General features: G+C 51.2%; 1 protein-coding gene across 1 annotated transcript; it reads left to right on the top strand.

Moving 5' to 3' along the window:
- The first annotated feature begins 11,241 nt into the window (after nt 1-11,241).
- Nucleotides 11,242-17,673, top strand: LOC131205828 (serine/arginine repetitive matrix protein 2-like). The gene is made up of 5 exons (XM_058198094.1): nt 11,242-11,503; nt 11,768-11,994; nt 12,169-15,836; nt 15,908-16,109; nt 16,173-17,673. Exons 1-5 carry the CDS (start codon nt 11,242-11,244, stop codon nt 16,989-16,991), a joined length of 5,178 nt encoding a protein of 1,725 aa, XP_058054077.1. The 3' UTR covers nt 16,992-17,673.
- Nucleotides 17,674-18,729: the final 1,056 nt, after the last annotated feature.

Here is an 18,729-nt window from a genome sequence, read left to right as displayed (position 1 = left end):
ATTGTGAAAATTTCGTCCAATTACGGACGACGGAGACGGTGGTGTCCCGGGCCCCGGGGATGCCGTGGAAAACTCCGCGTGAAAATGCTGTTTTGACGCAGCGCAAAACTTTCCAGACGTTCCGGGCGGTCAAACCGCAACTCATCAACGCCCTTTGGAGCAGGGCGGACAGTTTTCCAACCTCTTTCCGTTGCTGGATCGGAACAAGAAGGATGCCAGGAAAACATTTTAAGAACGAAAGCGGCCCGTTGTTCGGTACTTTCGTCCGCCGAACAATGACGGGCAGAAAAGCGGTGAACAAAATTCAACCAATTTACTTACCCAAACCGCGACAGGTTCGAGTTCGTAACCCGCGTCAAACCGCGTAGTTTTTAATTTTCCACCCTTTTCGGTGCGCCAATGCGCCGGGTGTGGAGGGCCAAACGACGACGGTAAACTCACCGCAGCCGGCGAACGGTAGAACGGGCTTTTTTCAGTTCGGTTGAGAGGAAAAGGGAAATGGAACCAGCAAAGAAAACCCATGCAACCGGCTTCGATTTGCATTCGTCGGTTCATCTGTCGCGCGCACTCCCTGTGGTCCTTTTGTGCCCCCTGACCAGCTGTTTGAACCGCAAGATACAGCGGGATCCATAGATCGCCTCCAGGGGCAGTCTTTATCCTGGCAAAAGGATTGTTGGCAAATTAAAGGCACGAACTCGAGGGTGAATCTATGTACGTGCGACGTCATTGCCAATGTTGGTTCCATTTTTTACCGTGTTCTTCGCAACGATTTGTCGCTTTTCGCTCTTCTCGATGCAATGTTTTCCCTCTTTTTTGTGAGCTTTCGCCCTGAAGGGGGGTTTTTCCTTTTTTTGTTGAACCCGTCGTTGCTCCGATTTTAATTTGCCTTTTCCGTTCCGTGGCAGAACGGGTGTCCTTCGGTCGCACGAAGGATAAGTCCCCGTACCGCGGGGGTCCGTTTTTTTATTAGTTTACTTTTGTCCCATTCGCTATTGATCTTGCCATCGCGGGGCTGATGTTTGACCTCCCATTTGATTCATTACGTCCAGCTCGCCCCGAGCACAAACCGACGAATTAAAGCGGAAAAACCGCTCCGGTGGCTGCTTTAAGTTTAAAAGGAAATTATGTGTTAATGAGATGCAAAACTCGACCCGAGCACGTGATGTAATCAGCTTTTCTACGAGGGAGCCTCAATAATGAGCAACCAATTAAAATTAGCCGCCAAGCTGCAGTAGAATAAAAAGCGAGTTTTTTCTCCAAAATTCACCTTTGTTGCCATTAGGGTGTACCTCGGACGGTGAAAGAAATGGAAAAAACCAATCGATTCGAAAAAACGAAACGTTTGTAGAAATTTGTTCGCATTTCGCTTGTTTAGTCCTAGGACTGTAGGGGTCGTCTGTAGTTCAGCAGCTTCAGTTCTAACAATACATGTGTACATGTCATGTTTATTTATTAGATTACCAATACCCGGTATGGAAGGTAACAGCTCAAAGGATGTGTTTTCCGGACAGCTTCGTTTAGCGCCGATTCGCGTAAATAATCCCAGCGCAGGGGATAAGCGTCGTCCCCAAAGTGCGGCCAAAGCTCTGCTTGTCGAAAATATTCACACACCGCCTGATACTTAATGTCGCATGCAAATCGGTCCGTCATTACACCGGCTTCTTCAACGGGGTTGTCAGCCGGAGGGAAAAGCTGCTTATTTTCTACTTACGATTACCACGGCTGGCGACACTCCGCAGGGCGACTCTCGGCAGAGAAAACCCCAAAAACCCGAAACGCTTCCCCTGGGATATGTTTGTTTTGGCAAACGACGAAACGACGACGACAAGTGGCAGTGCATTTTCTGCATTCGACACTCGGTGCAGCCAATGCATCCTACTGTGATGCACCTGTGACCACCTCGATTCGAAGAAGACGCATCGCCGAAGTCAACAGTCGGGCCGGAGAAAATAGTGAAAAATTGCATGCCACAAGAATGGAGCACCGCGTCGGATGATGGACAGGCTAAAAGTGGAATAAAAACGACTTGACTCAATTTACCAAAAGCCCCCACTCAGTGCACCTTCCTTTCACAGATCACGAGCACAGCACGTCGACGGATTGCGACTCCAGAGGATCCAGCTCCATTTTCCGGCGACGGGTTCGGGTCTGCTCCTCCTGCCTTGCAACGTCTTTGCACTTATTTTGTGAACTTTTCAGTCACTCCATTTTTCACTTACCGTGTTCTGGTCTTTTCTTTTCCCTTTTTTTCCTCCGACGAGTGGGATCGTTTTGGGCTTCGGCATCGTCACTGATTTGGAGCGTCCTTCTTTTGTGTGCTGCTGCTGCTGCTGGTTCTAGCTTTTTTCGCTTCGCTCTGGGCCAACCAGCATAGTTTTGCTGTTTGCCTGAGTGGATTTGCTTGTGTTCTGTGATTTTGCCCAATAGTTTAACCCATTCCTCTGTGACTTTTGGTAGGAATTTAGAAGCTTCATTGAATCAGAATCTCAACCCGCATGACATAATAAAATGTTGGTTGGTTCTGGCTCATGTTTCCAGAAGAATTGTAAGCATTCAAATAATTCACGAAAAGTGTTCTCACTTGCCTAGCAATAGATTGAATCGTGTTACAAAATAAAGCAATTCCAGCACAAAAAGTCTTTTCTCCATCGTTTCTCGCAACCGGCTGAGAGGTTCTATCAATCTAACGCTCCGTTGTCACCATGCACGGTAAGGATTATAGCAATTCTCGGTGTCAATTTCGTTCCCCCGTGCAATATCATCGACATCGAAGCGTATGGAGCTCGCAACCTTAGTGCCCGAACGACCACGGATAGATATTCCTTCCGTTAGTCCAAAGGCCACGAAAGAAAGAGATGGAGAGATTAGAAAGTGTCCTCCTCACCGGGCAAAGGAAGGAAACAAGTTTATCAGCAAATATCAAACAGAAACGTTAAGTAGCAGAAACGCCACGGACAAAGGCCACGGACCCGAGTAGCCAACCAGCTCCACAATCGTCCTTCGAGCACACGGAGCATCACGGCGTGCATTAAAACTTTAAGAGCATCGCCGAAGATCACGGTTGCAACTTCGCCAGAAGTTCCACGGATCGAAAGTGTTTTGCGATGGCCTGTACGATGGTTGCCCGAATACCGTCCCGTTGCTCGAGGGGCCAACTGCAGTGCTATGGCACCGAAGAAAAGAATTCAATTTTGGGGCGGGTGTGACCTGGAAACAGGGCGGAATTGCAGTGCAACTTTCGCATCATCCAAGTGGGTAAGAGGCGAACATTTTATTCACCTCTTTACGTGGTGATTTTCGGTGGCCGCTATCATCCATCAACCATCGCACAGAGCTTACCGGTGGAGGGAAGTGGCTCTCCGGCGGGTTTAGGGCTTCATCCGCTGGAAGGATTTCGCATTCTTCAGACCCCGCGCATCAGCTTCGCCCGGTGCCCTCGGGTCCGGTGTCATACGATACCAGCCGGTGGCAAGGAGCATTATGCGCTAACGCTGACGCCAATAAATCAAATTTGCCCAAAACTTGCCCAGGCGTGCCGTAACTGGATTCATTTCCTGTGCCCATGCTTCCTTGCTGGGGGCCAGAATTGGGGAATCGAATTGCCCGGAAAAGTTACCCAACAAATTATTACCTCCAAACAAGTAAACTTTGTCGGAAACTTCTAGAGCCCCTAATAGAGCTTTCTAAAACAATAAAATGTGTTCTGCCCTGTTATTGATCGATCGCTGTTATATGTTTTATTCACGGAAGAAGCATGCTCCGAATAGGGTGCATATCCTGCTCTTGTGTGCCCACTGACCGGAAGTCCAAAGTCGATTCCGTAGCCGGACCCCCTTCAGCAAATAAGCTCCGAGCGGCTCCGGAGCCTTCAAACGGAGTGTGTCCTTACCGCCGTCAACAGCTGTCGATAGACCTTGCGGAGTGGGACAAGTGGAGAACAATCTAATTCTGCACCGTGGCGAAAGGGAAACACCCAATATCGCCCGACAATGGGCCGAAGAATGGAAAGAAACAACGGACACTGCATCGCTTTCCACGCACACACTCATGTGTCCTTAACACAAAGTCGCTTCCGGTGAACCGGTGGCCGGTGATAAGACGCCGGGAATCAGCCTTTATTTCCCGTTGCATCGGTCGTCCGTTGGCGCAACGGTCGTGCAAATAGTTATATCCTCAAACTGAAGCCCAATAAGAAGTGGACCTGCCTGTGTGAGATCGGCCCGGTGTTCCGGGTGGCCCCTGTTTACCGTCGTCCCGATCCTGTGGCCCGCTGCTATTTGACATTCGAAACCTCGTATCCGCCCTGCAAGCGCCTCACTTAACTACGCTGCCGGGTTTCTTCCTGTTTGGTTGGTGTGATTTTTCTGGGCAATCGTTCCGCTCAACCGGAATGACCTCCGCCCGGATCGGAAGGATACTTTTCCCTTTATTTCGCCATCGGTGCATCCTATTGCTTCTTTGCTCTCGTGTGTTTATTCTTTCATCACATACATACACATGCGCCAGTGGCCAGTGGTGCACAGTGAGCCATCATTCCGGGTGGTGGCTGTCCTGAAAGGCCCTAGTGCCCCTTCCACCGTACCGGGGTCAGTTTTAGTGCCATCCGGGTGCCGGTGGGTTAGGTTTTATCTTCCCCCCGAAAAAGCTGTACCAAGTAAAGTTCTCGGTGAAACCTGGAAACCCGGACCCAAGACGTCCGTGCTTCGCGTGAGGGCAGAGTTTTATTTTCCTTTGTTAGAGCCGGTTGATAGATGGAACCCGGTTGCCAGGTTCGTTCCGTTCCGGCACACGAAAGCTTATAAAAATCGCCGCTGTAACACAGGGCCGTAGCCCTGGAGTCATCTCTTTAATTCGATCGCTTCTTCTTACGGTTGTTCCAAATCTGTTCTTTGTGAATTCGTCAAAGATTCTGTTCGGTATTTAATAAAACTTGATTGATGTTGAAAGGCTTTCTTTCTGAGGTTGTTCAATATTCTCTCTATAAAGTTGTATAGCAGTGACGACGCCATAATGACATTAATATTAAGTTAAGTTCTTATTCTACCTAATAATCTAAATTATCTGAAGTGTCAATCAATTACAGAAATTTAACAAAAAGTCCTGACGCGATCGTAGCGAGCAATAGTCTGTACCGAATCTTGATCACCATTGCTTTTGGTACAACCCAACGGTTCACCGTGCCATCATTCGTCCTGTTCGCTGAAGCCTCTGAAGTGATCCATCCCACTTCGTTTGGCAGTAAAGCTTGCGGTTCAAACATAATAACAGATCCTCCGGACACCCTATGGACACTGCCGGGCCCGCCTCCCTACATACGACGACTCCCAGCGTGTCGGGAATATATATTTTCGGCGGATCAAAGTGGCCAGCACCCACCAGAGCGATAACGAGCGGGGTTGTCATCGGCCTCGAACTTGTGACCACCATCCATCCCCATGGTGACCCCCAAGCAGGATGGATTGAGCCTGCCCCATCCAAAGGGTTAGTTTAATTTTATCGAATATTGTCACTCGATTTTCGGTCGATTGTTTATCGGAGATTTTTATTGCTTTCGGACCGGACCGGACTGGTTGCCACCTTTTTTCTTCGGGTGTCGTCAGTGCCGGGGACAGATGAGTAGGAATTTAAACGGACGTCCTGGTCATGGGCACCGGAAAAAAGGGGGGCCTGCCAACCGGCCGGTCCGCTTGATTGAAAATGGTTTGTGGCGTGAATTTTTAAGTACGACATCCGGGTACGCCACTTCCGGGTGGACCTCGTGGAACCGATGGAAGTAAGAGAGAATTTATTTCACTTCCCTCGGCCTGTGCGAGTGGCATTTCGACTGATGGTAGCATAATTGCGGTCCTGGGCGTTTTTACTTGCCTCTTGGCAGGGTCACCACACGAATACAAATGAATCAGCATGAAGGGGCCGAGTTTCTTCCCGCAGCGATTACGTTATGCTGGCGACAGGATAAATAGCCCTTTTTATCGCTCGTTACGCCATTTCCGGCTGGGACGATGCCGTGGATCGATGTATCGAATACAGATACGGCGGGCCGTTACATGTTTTAGAATTTTTAGTAATTTGAAGAGATAGAATCCTTTCGCTGCATCGATTTTTCTCAATGTTTGTTTCCAACACAAAGCTTAATTATTGGTAATTTTTTAGCCCAGAACCAGAAACGAGGTTTTTAAATTTGTTGGTGCATTCGTTTTACGTTCCAACCAAGTAAATCGCACCAATGAATAATGGTGGGTCTAAAAATTAAAACTCAATTAAACCGTTGGCGCTGCTTCCCCAAGCCAGCGAGGCCAGCTGGGACGCGATCCCCGGCGCTGCTCGATAGTACAATTTAAAATCTTCATAAAACGATTATCGCAAACGGCCAGGAGATTTATTGTAAACTTGTCCTCCGAGAGCAATGGCAGCGCGCCGGAACTGCCACACCGGATTGCGGAACTCTGCCGGCGCTTCGCTTGCACCTCCTTCCGGCTACACACATGGCAACATGCAAGGCTTGCCCCGCTTCACGGCAAAATAAAAAAAACGGAAACACCACTTACTGGAACCGGAACCGGAACCGGCTCGGACAACACGGCTCCAGCCGCTGCTGCGCTTGCTTTCGGAGCGGAAATTTCAACCTGGGGCCCCCGGGACAGGCCATAAGGACACCCGGACGACGACGATGGCCGTAAGTGAAAGTTACAATTTATCGCCACCCGGTGGCCCCGGTTCGGTGGCATTTAAACTTTTGGTCAGCGCAGTGTGGGTCCGCGAACCGAAATACGGACTGACAGCCACCGCCATTGGCGGCGTTTATCCAGCGATTCCGGAAGTTCAATTGCGTCGCTTGCGAAGGACGCGGCCGTTTGGTTTACTTTGAAAAGAACGTTTTAAAAACCGGGACCCCGGGAAATGGCCCTCGTCCGAACTGGACCACTTTTCAATTACGCTTCGCGAACGGAAACGAAATTTTTCGATTTCATTAAACGGTTCGCAATTTATCGGTCAAAAGCCACAATCGGTAAGCCCAGCTCTAAAGTTGCCCACCATTTTACCATAGCCAAACCTCTTCTGGAAGCTTAAAACTTTGATTATTTTCCAATTTGTTCTACCAATCAATTGACTAAATAATTTCCAGCGTTGACGTAAATATTTCAACAAAGTTATGCAATTTCATCGTACTACAAACTGGACGCAACCGAAGGGAAAAAAGGAAACAGTTTACAAACTGTTCCCATGACAAGGAGATCAATCGCCCCCGGGGCTCAGCAACTCGGTCCGTTGTCCGGGAGGGTGGCCAAAACTATTCCAATCATTCTCCGGGGCGTCGTTCCGGGCGTCACGCTGAACTAAGGATGCGTGCCGGTCCTGCCTGTCGAGCGCTGCTGCTGTTGCTGGCCGCTGGGCACGATTGAATTAAGTACATTGAACCATTTTTCAGTTTCAACCAGAAACCTCAATTTATCTTGCGAGGCACCCAAAGTGCCGAAGTGCAGCAGGTGCAAGGACTCGCTTCGGGTTCCGCCCAGACGTCCGGCGTGACGTGCGTCCATTGCATATTTCGTCACGTGGAATTTGTACTTCCGGAAGTTGTTGAACGCAAATTGGGGTTTAGCCAAGATGCTTCTCACTATGGTACATTAATCGTGCAGCTGTCAACTCAAATTTGGAGCAAACTTAAACTTAAATAAATATAAATTAGACAATAATCACCGGTTCGGAACAAAGTTCTTAATCACAGAAATATTTCAAACGGAAACGGCTCCGCAGATTCGGTTCACACTTCCGAAAGGTGCTCAAAGGTGTCAGATTTTATTTCCCACCTACCTGCTGCGCTACCGTTTGGCACTGGTTCAACTGGTATTTTTGCTCGCGAACCAGGTGTTGAACCGCACTTGCCTTGCCAAGATTCCAGGGGACAGTGCCAACGGCGCGCTTCCGATCGTTCCGAAGCTTGATAGTTTCTTCGAGCTAAAGCGTATTTTCTTGTCCCACGAGCGAGCGGAGAATTCGATTAGACGTGCCAAAAGGTAATCGGAAGTTAGTTTTGTGTCCGTTCCGTCACGAAACCCTTCCGTATTCGTAGCCGGTGGCGCTTTCTTCCCAAAAACGGACTACACGACGACGGCGGCACGAAATTGAGTCCAGCTTTTCCCACCTAATTTTCCGACCAATTTGTTCCACAACCCATCGACGTCGGCACCCGGTTCTGCCGGGCCGACCAGAACGATTCAATTATCAAACCACAATCGGGAATAAAGTATCCGAATTTAGTGTTTCCAATCTGTTGTCTGCCTTTCAGGCTGACCGTCGCCAGAATGGAACGAACGGAAAACGGCGTGCCAGATGGACTTGTCGCGCTCCCGGAACTCCGTGGAGGCGCCTGGTCATTTTCTCTGGTGGGCGCCCCGTTGGTCCCCTGTCCTATGTGTTGCGAGTAGATGGACTTCGAATCAATGAGCTGTTAACGTTCGATCGGGTTTTCGTATTGCTTCCCGTAATTGCTGGTCCACACCGGACGGACGTTCGGGCGAAGCGGATGTCGGCATATTAGTTTCAGCTTCCGTTGATAACGGTGTCTAGCTGAGTTTTACTGGTCCCAGATTGTGGACAAGAAGCCTTACCACCAACAAACGATAACAGTTCAATATGTTATTTAATAACGAGGTTATTTGTTTCTCTTCGTATAAATTTTTTTTAATCCCGCCAAGCTCTCGCCTAAACTATTTTAAAAAGCTACCTAACTTACACGTCTGTTATTGTAAAAAGCAAAGTTCGTTTCCCTATATGATGCATCGTTCGCTATTTTGCACGTACGGCAAGATGTAGTTAAAGGCCAACCGATCGACGTTGGAAAATGGGCTGCCGAGTGCCGAGCATAAAGCGAAAAACGGTCACCCATTTTCCGATGCAGCTCCGTGCCGTTCCACGAGAGACATTCCGGATCCGGTTGGGTGTTTTTAAGATTTTAAACCCATCGCCCATCGTTGGTTGTTCGGTCGGCCGGAGACGGAAGACGTTCATAAATTCGCCTTCGCTTTCCTCCAGCAGCGGGAAAAATTGAAAACCCACTTCTTACGGTACGTGAATCGGGAAGCCACGACAAATGCGAGGTCGCTCGTTGGCTAAGGTACAGTCGGTTACGAAATTGAACAGCCCTAAGTTTATCGATATGCCAATCAATTATAACTTCAGAAAACAATTGCGAATCGTGTGTTATTTTTTTAAAATCAAAACTCAAACATTCTGTTGATTCTAATTAAATGTTTAAGAAAAAGAGCCAGGACATCCATCTGATCTTTTCCGTACACCACTGTACAATCACTAGCACGAGGCGGATGCACCAGGTCCTTCGGAAGGGTTTCCGACCAACCGAACCTAAGACTCCCAGGAATCGCATCCGCAGTCTAGTCACATAATTTCACCATCCCTCCACTATTCATGAGCCGAGGACCAAACGTGGGCGACATACCCCAAACACCTTCTAGCGGGCCCCCGATTCACACGAGACGGCACCTGACTGCGCGAGAAACAATGGCAAGCAAAACACTTAACCGTAAATCGACAACCGAACGGTGGCAGCGACCGAAGGACATTTTGAAAAATTGAATAAATTGTAACGGTCCCACGTGATGATGGGTGCACGTGGCGCCCATCACCCCCCAATCGCCACCCGAAGCAGGTGCAAAGTGTCTTGTTGGGGTAGGAAAGGCTTCATTTGCCGGTGCCGATGATTGATCCTTTTTGGCGTTCGGATTCCCGTACTAATGAGCAAAATTCGATTCGGTTTTTGCTAATCACGCAACCGGCTTCGGTGGGGAAAAACCCAAAAAAGTGCAAAAAGAAATCCTCCCCTTTGCATCCGAAATGACTTTGACACAGTTCTACGGCGGCGTTCAAGTTCGGTCCAAATCTCGTACTAATTGGCTCGGGCCTAGGTTGTCGTCCCCGGCGGTGGACAGTTCGTTGATAACTTTTATTTCCCCTCGTTTCGCGCAGCATCGCGCGGTTTCATCTTTTGCGTTCTTAGAGGTCCAGAGGGACAGAAAGTTATGTTACCATCTTGGTCCGGACTTCACAGAAAGTCCCAGCGCCATATTAATCATTTCAGGTAATTAGAGTGTCTGCCTTTTCCCTGTTCCCTCAGTAGTATCTCACTAAGACGCTCTAATTTGCCTCTCTTGTTTTGCTATCGGCGTGGTGCAGGTACGCGATTCGCTTGCAAAATTCATTCTAAATTTTTTAATTAGGATTTTTGATTTTCCGTTCTACCGAGAACATGCCTTTTTAAAGAAATATTATAGTAGTGTTTGGTAGACATTCTCACACGAAAGACAAGAAACAATAAGGAAAACTTGAAAGTAACACATTTGCCGTTTAAGCAGTATAAAAATAGGAAAATTTGTTTGTTTATTTGATTAATATTGACGAGCTAGGAAGACAACTGTTCCACAACACCAAATGCACATAATCAAATTGCAATTCATGTGGAATAAAAGCAACTGACCAAAGGAAATAATTTCCAACGGTCGAAAGATGTGATTTTGAACCACTGCACACTGCTAGCGCCATCAGTGGCAGTTTGATGAAACAAGCGGCGTGAAGGTCGCGTAATGCGTGTCGAACTTTCACCGGGCGCGCTCTCTTGACGCGACTTTGACGTTCTGTTGTTGCTCGCCCGAGCGTGAGTATGTGTGCGTGCGTGCTGCTTTGGTTTTCTGCTCGCTAGCAACATAAAGTGCGTGAAAAAAGGCAATGGCCAGTTCCTAAACCTTTCCGTTCGTCGGGCGTTTCGCGGACGTTTGAAAAGCGGGATCGTGCTTAGCTTCGAATCGTCGCACAGGACGAGCGCTTCCTGATCCCGGCCACCCGAGAAACGGCACCCACTTTGGACCAGGCAGCTGCCCGTGAACACCGCATGTTGGCGAAGCTTGAAATCTGACGACAGAGCGGAACAAACTTTCATTCTCCACCGTTGCCATTGCGGATCAAAAAAGAGTCCAGCGGTTGAACAGCGATTGCCCCGCGGACGGCTCAACGATTGACGATTTATCCAACGACTAGGACCAGCGTCAGCACGGAAGCCTCGCGTCAGTCGGCCACCAGAAAACGTTATCGCACCGCACTTTGCCATGGAGCGCTAGAGGGCCGCGCGCACACATTTGACGTGCATCGTGAGCACTTTTTCATTGCCTTCTTCGCAGTACCGAAAAGCATATCGTTTCGGATTCGCACCGGAAGCGGCACCTCCCAATGGCGGATGGGATGGAACGCGAAGGTTCCTGCACCCCGCCACTTCCCGCGGTTGAGCTGACTTCGGCCGAGCTGGGAAAGTGCCGCCCGTCAACGGGGGCAGCAGCAATGGCCGAAGGGACGGAGCATGCCGGGAAAGAGTCACCCATTACGACGTCAGCGAAGCAGTCGGCGGACGAAGGGACTGCATTGGAAGAGCGAAAGCGCCGGAAGAGCGTCAGTCCCGTACCGAAGCAATCGTCTGAGCATTCGTCGAGCGAAAGTGAGTACGAAACAGAAAGGCGGGCGTATGAAAGAGACGGAAAATAGCGTAAACCGCGACGTGCGGGAAGATTTTCTTCTCAAGTAGGCGTGCTTCGGGCGCCATGTCACCTTCGATCGTTGGAAGAAGGGAAATATTTTTTTTGATATATTTTCAGCTCCTATGGAAGTGAATAAAAATGTATTTGAATGACGACGTTATTGGTCGCGTGTGGGGACAAAAGTCTTACTGAGGATTCTTTCCTGTCTGCGATGTATCTTTCAGAGCACAACCATAACGCAGTGGAGACGTCGAATCATGTTAAAGCCGGTGAATCCGACAAGCGGAACTCCAAAGAGCTCGACAACGGTAAGGGGCATCAGCGGAGTCGGCACCATCATCCGCGGCGGAAATCGGGCACCCGTTCGAAGGAACGTTCGCCCTCCGAACGGGGCAGCAGCAAACGCAGAGAAAACCGTCGCGATCGGTCCGAGGAAAGGTCACGTGCTAAAGTGAGAAGGTACCGCGATCGGTCGCGATCATCGCGTAGTCGAAGTGGTAGCACGAGAAGGGATCACCGACGCAGCCGCAGCACGGCACGTGACTCTTTCGCCCCCGGACGGCGAGGTTATTCGCGGGAACGATCCCGCGATCCCCCGTACACCTTCAACCGTTGGCACTTTCAGCCCAACCGACGGTTCGGTGGACAGTTTCAGCAACGGGGACCGTTTCCGTTTCGCCAAAAGCGGTTCATTGACCGCCGAGCGGCGGGAGGCAGCCTTTCGGAGCCCAAGCACACCAAGGCGAGCCCGGTGATAACCTGGCGGGAGTGGAATTTTGTTGAGCCACAGGAACAAAAGTCAGCGGTGGGTAAAACCGACTCGACGACGGTGCACCCGATCACACCGGCCATTGCCGCACTGCAGGATTACGATGCAAGCGATGGGAGCTCCTCGTCGGAGAAAAGTGATACCGATTCGGCGAAACACAGTGGCCGGCGTAGTGAAAGTGTGGTGATAGATGTGAAAGGCCTGAAAGAAGAGCCCAATCAGTGGATAAAGGTGGACAAAGTGAATTCGGCGTCATCGACATGTGGTGAGCCACTGATTTTCGATTGCAGCATCGTCAAACGCGAGCCGGTAACAGAGGAGGACACGATCGATCAAACTAAACCGGCCGAAGAACTCATGCACCTACCTCTCGCACCGTTAAAAGGCGTGAAGCCAAAATTCAGTTGCTCCTTTCTCGATGATCTTTCGAGCGGCAATATGGTGCTGCTACCGAAACTATCGCCCGATACGAAAGATCGGGCTGACATAACACCACTTGTTGATCGAAATCGGAGGGGCGAAAGCCAATCGCCCGATACGGATGATTACGCCGACAATTGGGAAACGGAGGGCATGAGTCCACGCAAAAGTTCTCCCCCGTTGGACGAAGGTGCTACGCCGCCGCCGCCACCCGTCCAGCGATCGTCACCGCCCGTGCTGGAGTTGCCAACCGACTGCGATAAAGACGGAACTGCATCCCCTCGGGACGAGTTGCTTGTTAAAAACAACGGAGCGGGTTCGCCGGCGGCCATCGGTGACGAGAAACGGGCACACCTTAAACCACGCAGTTTTCACGAGGAAATTATTCCGCTTGACGATCTGCTGAATGTGCAGCACCAGCTGGCGTCGTACAAATCAAGGCTTGAGATGGCGGAACAGCTAAAAGCGGAACGGCTCAAAGTGGGAATGTTGAAACTGTCGGACGGTGAGCGTGACTCAATGGCCGCCGAGGAACCGGAAGAATTGTCGGAGAAGCTGGCCGACGAGTACGCTAACTTTATGCAGTCTCTCGGACAGACGGTGATCGGGGACGAAGCACGGGACAGAAAACGGCGGAGAAGTTCCGACAGTTCGAGTAGCTCTTCAAGCAGCTCGTCGTCCAGCAGTTCCTCTTCGTCCGACTCGTCGGATTCGTCGAGCTCTTCGGATTCTTCCAGCTCCACTAGCAGCTCATCCGACACCGAAGCGAGTTCCGACGAGGAACAGGAACTGGGAGCAAATGTGAAGGAAGTGGATCCGCTGAACGAGATAGAAACAATGTCCCCCGGCAAAGAAGATGAACTGGACATCGCATTGTCGCGCAATCGTCGAGAGCCGTCGCTGGGCAAGAGTGCGCTTGAAGAATCGGTTGAACCACCACATCAGCGACCCCCATCGGAGGTGCTCACGTTGCCAGATCATCTGCTACCGAAATCTCCGGCTCCAACCGTCGGTGGCAATGTGCTTTCATATACAACACCATCGAAGATCTACAGCATTCGTGACGATTTCTTTGCCACCGACAGCAACGCCACGGAATCGCCATCAAATGCGAACAAACCGCTCGATCTCGACAGGGAACTGCCGATCAAACTGAAGCTTCCCTCAAAGAATCGCATCATGATTCCGCTCACAGGTCGTCTGCTCGATGAGGACACCGAAGCGCCTGCAGAAGATCCCTCAGCAGTGGAACGGCGTGGGGAGGAGAAGGACTCCAGCTTGCCGCGAGAGCCACCGACGGGTCGTGACAAGCGGTCACCAGGTCGGCATGAAAGCAAGCGTCGCTCCTCCTCACGCTCGCGTCGATCATCACGTGATCGGCACTCACTCGAAAGTCCACGGCGCAGGTCACGCGATCGTGACAAGCGTTCCTCGCGTAAAGATCGCCATTCGCCGCTCGAGCGAAAGGAACGCAGTCAGCGCCGGTTCTCCCGCAGCCCCGATCGTGGTCGAAGAACACGCAGCCCACGTCATCGACGACGTTCCGTGTCACGTTCGCGATCACGTTCCCGCTCACGGTATCGCAGCGCCAGTCCCCCACACTCTCAGCGCCGTCCACCGAGCCCGCGGGGTCGTGGTGGCAGCCCAAGCGATCGCGAGTATCGCGATCCGCGCACTTCACGGATGCCCCGGCGACGGTACTCCGTCGATCGTGAGTGGTCACGCTCGCGATCCTCTCGCTCTCCGTACGGTGGCGATCGGCGGCGTCCTCCGTCACCGAAAGATGCTCCACCGCCCGGCTTGGGCGTGGGGGAGAATCAGATCGATATCATCACCAGCACGGGAGCGTCCCCGAATGTCCACTCGCCGGTCACGGGCTACAAGAAGAGTCTGGCCGATTCGACGATCAGCGACGCGGAGTTGGAGAGTCAAAAGCGAAAACTGGGAATCGATCTGGCCTCCGGACATCCTTATGGGATTTACTCGAAGCATTACGGAGCCGCTGGTGGATACTACGGGGCCAGCGAGTTGCTCCATGATCCGAGCGGCGCCAGTGGAGATCGGCCCGGTCCGGACGGTGACGGTGAATCGTCTCCGAAGCGCATCTCGCTTGACGATCGTATCAACAGTGTGCTCGGTATTAACGGGACAGTGGCACCGGATGGAAAGCCGGGATCGAAAGCTCATCATCATCATCATCTGCACCACCACCATCATCATCCACCGTCGGCACCGTACAGTGATTACCCTCCGAGCCATGACATATACCAGCGCGGACACCCTCCACCGGGTCACTATCCGATGGGGTACGGGCCGGGCAGCGAATACGGTTCCGTCCCGTACGGTTACGGTGGTCCTCGCGGTCCGATACCGACCGTACCGCCAACCTCATCTTCATCACCGGCGATTAGCACACCCGGTTACTTTGGCCGGGGTCCTCCGCCATCGTGGGCTCCGCCCCGTAGTCATCCTTACCAGGGCTACCCGATGGCCTTCATTGGTCCGCCTCCGCGGACACCAATGCTGCCGGGTGAACTGTACCGTTCCCCCTTGGTAGTGGGTGTCCCGCCGGCCACTCCTGATGCCAGCAAGTCGCAGGTCAAGCAGGTGGGCAACGTGCTCGAAATTGTCCCTTCGAATACACTTCCACCTCTAGGAGGGCCCAGCTCGGAGAAGGGAGCCATGGAACAAACGTCGGAGGCCGATCAATCGCTCGCCGGGGGCAACGAAACGAAGGCGACGAACGGAAGCGGTCCCTGCTCGGCCCTGGTGACACCAAAAATCCACACCGCCGAGGAACTACAGCAGCGCCACGAGCGACGCCTCGAGTTGATGAAGAAAATCCGTGCCGAGCGGGAGAAGAAGCGCCAGGAGAAGCGTCAGCGCAAGGAACGGTTGCAGCTCGAAATTAAGCGGCTGCTGGGCCCTAAGATGGCCGGCGGCACCCCCAGTGGCGGCGGCGGCGAAAGCAGCACGATCGGGGGTAGCGCATCGTCTGACGAGGAGTTTGAAACGATCAAACAGGCCGATCTGCTGGCATCGCTCAGCCGATCGTACGAAAAAAGTATTCTCAAAACCGCCAAACCCAACGCCGTCATCAACAGGTAAGGCAGCAGGGAACTAGCGAGTAAACGGGGAACCGTTGCTAATGACCACTTTTCTCCGATTTACGCAGTGGCCCCTCTGGCGTGAAGAAATCCGTTCTCTTCGCCGACGGTGTCGCGCCGGGTGATAACTCGTCCACGTCCGGCGAGGATGAGACGAAGGAAAAGTCTCCCTCGCGGCTGGTGGCGGCCAAGCTGCGGAAGAAGGTGCGCCGCCAGCGGACGCTCAAGCTTTCCGGCAAAAAGCGGCTCATCGATCGCCTCAAGCTTCCGGTAAGTCCCTTTTGGCCCCCCGAGCCCTTTCCGAGTTCGCTCACGCACAAATGTTTCTTGCAGGACGAGGAACAGGAGCAAGAGGAGCTTGATCCGGAGTTGGAAAATCTTCCTCCACCACCACCGCCACCCGGGTCGCCACCACCAGAGCTTCAGCAACCGCGCTGCATCAATCCGCCGCCGGTGCGAATGATCGACTTCCGTGAAGGTTTCCACGGTGTAGCCGTTCCGCTACCCGTTCCGCCGGTAGCATCGTTGGGACCACCGTCAAATGGCCCACTCGCGGGCGGTGTTCCCGGGTCGGCCATCCCACTGCCAGTACCGCCCGTACAGCTCCCGGTTCCGGGGCCCGTTCCTTCACCGCTCACCACCGGTTACCGGAACGTCGGCCTTGCGCCTCCGACCAACCACCATCTGCTGCCTTCTCATCTCGGACCACAGCCGCGACCGGTCTCACCTCACGCTAGCCTTCACCACGTACCACCACCGCACCTGTACCTCCATCCTCCACTGCCCACATCGCTTCCGGGTCCACATCTGGTCAACCATAGCCCGCTGCAGCCGCACCATCACCTCCACCACCACCATAACCACCACAACTATCCTCCGCCACAGTCCCTACCGCCAACCTCCGTACCTCCGCCGGTGGTCATTGCATCGCCGTCCGCATCGGCTTCATCGTCGTCGGTTCTCATCACGATCAATGCCGGCAAGAAGCGTATATCACCACCAGCCGCAACCGGAGGCACCGGCAGTGTCGCCCTCGGGAATGGCATCAACGCGATCGAAGCGATCGTTTCCAGCGCCCCACCGGTAGCCGTGGCCGTGAATAGTGCCGCTGGTTACGACGTCGTCGGTGCTGGTGCGCCACCGTCAATTTGAGACGATCCGGCACGAACCGTCATGCTGTAGCTGCCTTAGCTGCTGCTGCTGCTGGACGGGAAAACTCTCCGGAGTCATCCGGCGGAGAGATGTTTCGTAGTAGCATTTAGGGATCCGGCGACGCGAGGAACGAAAATGTCCCGACTATCGTGTCCTCTTGATTCCTTTTTCTGTTGCGCTTCTAGGTCAATAGGGACAACTTTAGCTTCAGCTTCAGCGATCGGCGGAATGTGTGGTGATCGATCACAGTGTGTATGGGCGCATTTTACGGATGTACCGAGTGCTCGGGCGAATAACATTTAATTTAAGTTTATTTTCTAACCTTTTCAAATAAGTAAACCAATAGCGAACCCCCCCAAGCATTAGTTGACTGAGTGTAAAAACGGAAAGGAACTGAAGGGGGGACAACATTTGAGTGTAAAGAACAGAGGGAATACTAGTGACGTTCAAGTTTCCCCAGGGTCGTGTAATAAGTCCACAGTCACGAGAATTTGTTTTCTTTCTATTTTAACAACCTTACGCTAGTTAGCAACGGTTTGAACCTGTTTCGCATATTTCCTCTACCTTCTGTCTGTCTGCATCATCGAGGGGGAAGCTCAGTCGACGGTCAGACGACCCTGTAGTCCCCGCAGACGCAGATGGTGCAATGGAAGTGTAGCATAGTTTAACATACAACCGTGTAGTGGATTCAGAAATAAGTAAAGGTGAAATGTATCAAGTCACTAATGGGTCGAGACTTTACCTTCTGTGGCATCCGAACTGAGTAAATCGGAGAAAGTGTACACGATGCGAATGTTAATAAAGATTCTTAATTTTCACCTTGGTAGTCACCGGGAATTCGAATTTCTACGAGCATCGTTTTCTTGCATACCTTTAGGAGCATTTGCCGCATTCAAAATTCCGCGGTTTCGTGGTACGTCTGAAGTGGTCAGTTTTCGGATGATCCAGTAAAATTACTCTGCACCGATGAAGAAAACGAAATACGCTTTAATTGCATTTTACATAAATTATACACCACCATTCGCTCACTTTCGCATCCGCAACATGACTATGGCTGTTGGGCCGGCCTTCGCGTAAAACCCGAATAAAGGGTAACGCGTAACAGCTTTGCTAGCTAATGCAGTCCACATCGACCATTCGGATTCACAAATGATATGTTCTACCTCGTATTGTATAGTAAAAATCGTAGGACATTCGGTCGTAGGGCCCTACCGATTAACGTGGCCGAGCAATTTTAAAACTGAAACTACAATCTATCTACATCTGCACGATTTGTTTGACGCTACGACGGTGACTAACGAACGATTTGCTAGATAACTGTGCCGACCAAACCCGGTTCGGTTCCGTTCCGAAGGGCCCTCATTAGACATTTTTCGTTTGTTTTTCATTAGGTTGGCTAAAGAGAAATCGAGGTTTTTTGCGTGAACTTCAAAAATTTATTTAAGATGCCGATTGTACGATTTGCGTCAAATATGCACCGTTTTGTAGGAAAATTTGTTGTCTTTTCAAATGTAATGGTTCATTAAACGGGCCAACGAACTCAAAAGTATACAGTACTAGCTGTTAGGGTATCGGCACCATAAACACCAACCAAATTTGAGTGGCCTAGCTTGAATTTTCGCCTTTTTTTAAAAAAAAACTGTACAATATACCCAATTTTCTTTTTGAGAAAGCATCTTTTCAAGTGTAACGTAGTCAGCTTTAAAACGAGCATAAATTTGAAACTGAAACAATCGAA

This window comes from Anopheles bellator, chromosome 1 (genome assembly GCF_943735745.2).
Source record: "Anopheles bellator chromosome 1, idAnoBellAS_SP24_06.2, whole genome shotgun sequence".
Classification (NCBI taxonomy): domain Eukaryota; kingdom Metazoa; phylum Arthropoda; class Insecta; order Diptera; family Culicidae; genus Anopheles; species Anopheles bellator.
Note: the sequence above shows the minus strand (reverse complement) of the source record. Positions and strands in the feature narration are given on the sequence as shown.